We start from the raw sequence: 5,671 nt of genomic DNA, 5'->3' as shown, positions 1-5,671 counted from the left end.
TCTTTCACTCGACCAATGTAAACACTAGTCACATACTTTCTGCCACGTTTAAGGGATGACTCAGTCCCGTGAGTCATCGTTCTAGTTGCACCTGACCACAACACGGGGTCAATGTACGGGCATTGTGCATGTGCATCCAGGGAAATGCGGATTTGAATGTAGACCATTTTTTATTATCAATACTGAAAGCGTCAACTGCATTTATATTTTGTTAGTGTTACACATAAATTGAAAATTTAAAATGCTGATACATTGAATACTCTTTTAGTGTAAGACTTTGAACATACATACATATAGTCACGTCTATATCCCTTACGGGGTAGACAGAGCCAATAGTCCCGAAAAGACTGAATGGCCACGTTCAGCTTTTTGGCTTAACGATAGAATTGAGATCCAACTAGTGACAGGTTGTTAGCCCATCGCCTAAAAAAGAATCCCTAATTTGTCCCTAAGCCTATCCCTTACTCGCCTTTTACGACATCCATGGGAAAGATAAGAGTCAACAGAATTTTAAAGTCTGGAAGGCCACATTGAGCTGAATGGCTTTAATAGGACTGAGATCCAAATAGTGACAGGTTGCTAGCCAATCGCCTTCAAGTATTTTCTTTGATTGACTTTTACAATCTGCACATTCAAAAGTATCTCTAAAACCACACGGCACTATATGGGAATCAAGATTCAAATGCAATTTCTCAACAGGGAAAGAGAGACCAAATAAAGTCAGCAAAAATCAAAGTAAGTTAACTTTTATTTTCAAACAATAACATTACGTTTTTACAAGTCTTAAAGTTTACACGGACACCACTGCACTGCATCATGGACCTTTTCTGTGAATGAAAATAAAATCAATCAATCAATCAATAATTATACAAAAGACTTACACAGATTGAGTTAGCCTCGAAGTAAGTTCGAGACTTGTGTTAAGAGATACTAACTCAACGATACTATATTTTATAATAAATACTTAATCAATCAATAATTATACAAAAGAATGGCTGTAGGGAGTTAAAATTTGGCAAATGTCTTGTCATGAATGGTTATTTTCTTTAATCACTTCTTCCACCTGGCTTTTAGTCCCGATTGCATCCTCACCACTCTGGAGAGGAGCCCGGGGTGTGCCTTTGACCTAGGACCCTGGATGGGATGAGTCAGGTTTTTACACGAAGCGACTCCCATCTGACCTCCGAAACCTGTGCAGGTAAACTTAGCCCTTATTGGATCGATCATGGTTACACAACCGGTTGCCTGAATGTGCAGGTTTCCCCACGATGTTTTTCCTCACCGTAAGAGCATCGGTTAGTATTCAAACTAACGATGACTTTCGAAAATAGTCATTGGTGCTATGGTGGTATACCAAGGTGGGATTTGAACCTGTGCCTTTCTGCGATTCGACCACCGACCGCTTTGTGTTCTTTCATCAGTTCATTTTTTTTATATACGGGACAAATTACACAGATTGAGTTAGCCTCGAAGTAAGTTCGAGACTTGTGTTACGAGATACTAACTCAACGATACTATATTTTATAATAAATACTTATATAGATAAACATCCAAGACCCAGGAAAATCAGAAAAAGTTATATTCTCATCAGGCCCTGGCCGGGATTCGAACCCGGGACCCGCCGGTGTCACAGACAAGCGTACTACCGCTGCGCCATCGAGGCCATCATTGATGATTAAATACATTTCATGGGCATCGGTTGCAAAATAGCGAAACTGGCTTATAATCGAAATCTACATGTAAGTAGGTAGGTACTCATGTCTGTACCCCACTGCAGTCATATTACATCGGTGACTCATTCCTGACCTGAGTGACCTACATACGGTTAAAATTTTAAACAGTATTAAAATGACGAAACAAAGATATATGAGAATATCGCTGAAAAATTCAGGTTTAATCCTTATTATATTTTTTTTTTTGACACTTTTAACAAAAAGAAGGAGTTAATAACACAAAGTGATGTGCATATACTTTATGTTGATGACATAAAGTGATTTTCTCAAAGATTAGTGCAAATTAATCAAACTATATGACAAACAATTAGAAAGTAATATCTTAAAAAAAATAATATTCAGAACATAAGACTTTTTTTAAACTAAATTTTGTACAATACGTCGCGATTCGGTTTTCACAAAAAATACACCGCCTACGGCTTCATTGTCCCATCATAACCAGAAATTTCTAACAACCAAACTCAATTTCAAACCTATGTGTAATTGACATTCACATACAAAAAAATATAGAAAACAATATACTTCAAAGCAAAACCGGCTATGACTCACAAATGGACACAGCACAGCGATTGAATCGTCCAATGGTATAAAAACGATGGTAACAAAATAACAAGTGACGATTTACCGACAAACCAAGTTAAAAATGCTAATTCCAAACTAAAAATAAACCATAATGATATTGGAATAAAGTTAGATGAAAAAATAGTAGTAGTCGTTGTAAAAATGTCGAAAGACACTGTGGGTGGCGATGATTTTAAAGGCGGTAAGTTTGCAAACAGCAAGGCTATTGCACGTAATAATAGAAAAGAGGGCGTAGCCGAATCCCATAGAAATGTAGAGGCGAAAACTATAAAGGAATGAATGGTAGTGAGTGACCTTTTAGACAATAGTGCGGGAAGTAGCCCCGCTGTGTTAAGGAAGAAATCTTTAACACTGACCGTTTGGATATTGTCCTTTTTGAAGACTCAAAACTTTATTGTGAGACAGTGATCAGGGTTGGCAAATTTCGTGTCATTAAAACAACATATTTATTAGTGATCATTTTTAGAATACTTTTACCAAGAAGAGATGCATGATATAAAAGCTTATGATAAATCGAAATAATTAATTTTACCAGACTGTTCCCAAATAAAATTATATGTAAATACCTTATGTATCTACTATGTTTTTTTTTAAATTATAAGACATATCTAATAACCTAATCGATTATTTCATAAGATATTTATTTTTTGTACAAGATTTTAAATAACAAATTATAAACACAAATTAAGTTTAAACTGTAAATAGTTTATAAAATAAATCAAATATTCATAAAACTTGCGGTGACAACCCTAAAGAAATATAACGACCAATATTTATTACAACTCATTTACACATTACATTGTGTCTTTGTCGATAACAATCTCATATTATTTACTGCTCCAACTGTTGACTACCATTACACTATTATGTTTTGTGTTCTTGACTATGCGTTTAGTATTTTACGGACTAAATTAGTCGTCTGCCATTGTCCATGTCTTTTCAAGAAGTGTATCTAATTGGTGGCCAACAGCGACATTTGTCGTCGAATGATCGTCGAGTTTTAATTTAATGCTCTTTTTAGGATCTATTATTTTACAAAGTAAGATATTTTAAGACTCACAATGACTAGTTAATTTTGTTAAAAAAAATCATAAGGATTTATAGGAATACGAGTATTTAAAGTTTTGGGAAAGTTCTTGTTTGTATTGTTAAAGAGAATGATCACTTTATTGAACATTTCATTAAGTAGTTCATTCAAATTATCACGTCTATATCCCTTACGGGGTAGATAGAGCCTGCAGTCTTTTAAAACTGTTAGGCCACGTTCGGCTGTTAGGCTTAATGATAGAATTGAGATTCAACTAGTGACAGATTGCTAACCTATCGCCTAGAAGAATCCCAAGTTAATAAGCCGATCCTTAAGTCGCCTTTTATGATATCCATAGGAACAAGATGGAGTGGTCTCTTTTTATTAGTGCCGAGAACCACACGGCACAATAAAGTTCCTGTCATAGTTTTCATCAATAACTGGTTCAGGCCACTGTCCTGATGTTCTGTCCATGATCATTCTTTAAACCACGTTCTCGTTATGGTTCAAATAACTGCCGTGCGGTTCCCGGCACCAATAGAAAAAAGAATAGGACCACTCCATCTCTTTCCCATGGATGTCGTAAAAGGCGACTAAGGGGTAGGCTTACAAACTTGGGATTCTTCTTTTAGGCGATGGGCTAGCAACCTGTCACTATTTGAATCTCAATTCTACGAGTATCTTAAAGCCAAACAGCTGAACGTGGCCCATTAGTTTTAACAAGACTGTTGGCTCTGTCCACCCCGCAAGGGATATAGACGTGATTATATGTAATATTGTATGTATCAAATAACAGTTTTGCTCACTTTAAAACGCAAAGTTTCGGATCCATTGACAGCAGATAATTGTTAAGACTTTTCTCGCAGTTTGAGTACGCCATCCCGAGGCCGATGCCGCCGCCGACGTACATGGGCCACTTCTTGAATCCTAGAAGGAAGAATGTGCCCACCATACTGCCTATTAGAAGTCCCGCCGCTGAAAAATTTGAAAAAGGCACATTTACAGTAGCGCCTTGTGGTAAGTACTTACCAAGAGAAAAAAATATGTGAACATGAACACTCCCCCATGGATGTTGTAAAAGGCGACTAAGGGAACTTGGCTAAAAAGATTCTTCTACTAGACGATGGGCTAGCAACCTGTCACTAATTAATGTAAACTAATAGAATTAACCGAAACCGCCGAGCTTGCATGAAGAGAGTTATGAATGTGGAAGAAGCGAAGGAAATATGCAGAGATCTTGGCAAGGGGAAAGAGGTAGTCTCTGCCTACCCCTCCGGGAAAGAGGCGTGATTTTATGTATGTATGTATATAATAGAATTGAATCTCGATTCTATCATAAAGCCAAACAGCAGAACGTGGCCTATCAGTCTTTTCAAGACTGTTCGCTCTGTCTACCCCGCAAGGGATATAGACGTCCCGCCGAAAGGTGTGGTTAAGAGTACCCTAACTGACCAACGTAGAACGCACTTAGTATATTTATAATTAGACTATAAAATAATAATATAAATAATAGTGCCGTGTGGTTCCCGGCACCAATACAAAAAAGAATAGGACCACTCCATCTCTTTCCCATGGATGTCGTAAAAAGCGACTAAGTGATAGGTTTACCAACTTGGGATTCTTTTTTAGGCGATGGGCTAGCAACCTGTCACTATTTGAATCTCAATTCTATCATTAGGCCAAATAGCTGAACGTGGCCATTCAGTCTTTTCAAGACTGTTGGCTGTCTACCCCGCAAGGGATATAGACGTGACCATATGTATGTATAAAATAATATGTCATACCGGTCTTAACTCCAAAATCGACGAAGCAAGCCGCATATCTCTCCTCAAAATCTCTATTGTCAGTTTTACTCATACCTCAATTATGGAGATGTGTGTAATTATATGCATTGCAGCTATAAAAAAAAACTACCATTTATTTGAACTAATGATGAACTAACAAATTATTATCAACAAAACATTCACAAACACTAATTTTGATTTCTGAAGACGTCAGTGTCATCTTGACGTTGTCGCAAATGAAGGTTTTCTTTGTGAATTTTTTTTAAGCTTAAAAAAGTATGGAATACAAAAAAATATTTTGTTTCGACATTCATTTTTTTATTTTTGTATTACAAATTTTGTTAATTTTTTTTTGTATTATAATTTAAAAAAAGATCAATAATAAAAATTAATAAAATATAGCTTTGAATTCTAAGAATTAGACATCATACGAAAGCAGAAATTTAAATTGTCATGTCCATTATAACCTATTTTTGAATACTGATGAATTCATAATGCGGAGTTCTCAGTAAGATAACTCCATCTCTTTTCCATGAATGTTGTAA

The 5,671-nt window shown here is 36.1% G+C and overlaps 1 protein-coding gene across 1 annotated transcript; it reads right to left on the bottom strand.

Annotated features, from left to right (window-relative positions):
- Nucleotides 1-788: 788 nt before the first annotated feature.
- Nucleotides 789-5,199, bottom strand: LOC106131551 (MICOS complex subunit Mic10-like). The gene is made up of 3 exons (XM_013330667.2): nt 5,127-5,199; nt 4,149-4,317; nt 789-827 (listed from the first exon to the last, which is right to left on the bottom strand). The coding sequence occupies exons 1-3, from the start codon at nt 5,197-5,199 to the stop codon at nt 815-817; spliced, it is 255 nt and encodes an 84-aa protein (XP_013186121.2). The 3' UTR covers nt 789-814.
- Nucleotides 5,200-5,671: the final 472 nt, after the last annotated feature.

The sequence above is a fragment of the Amyelois transitella genome, chromosome 20 (genome assembly GCF_032362555.1).
Source record: "Amyelois transitella isolate CPQ chromosome 20, ilAmyTran1.1, whole genome shotgun sequence".
Lineage (NCBI taxonomy): Eukaryota > Metazoa > Arthropoda > Insecta > Lepidoptera > Pyralidae > Amyelois > Amyelois transitella.
Note: the sequence above shows the minus strand (reverse complement) of the source record. Positions and strands in the feature narration are given on the sequence as shown.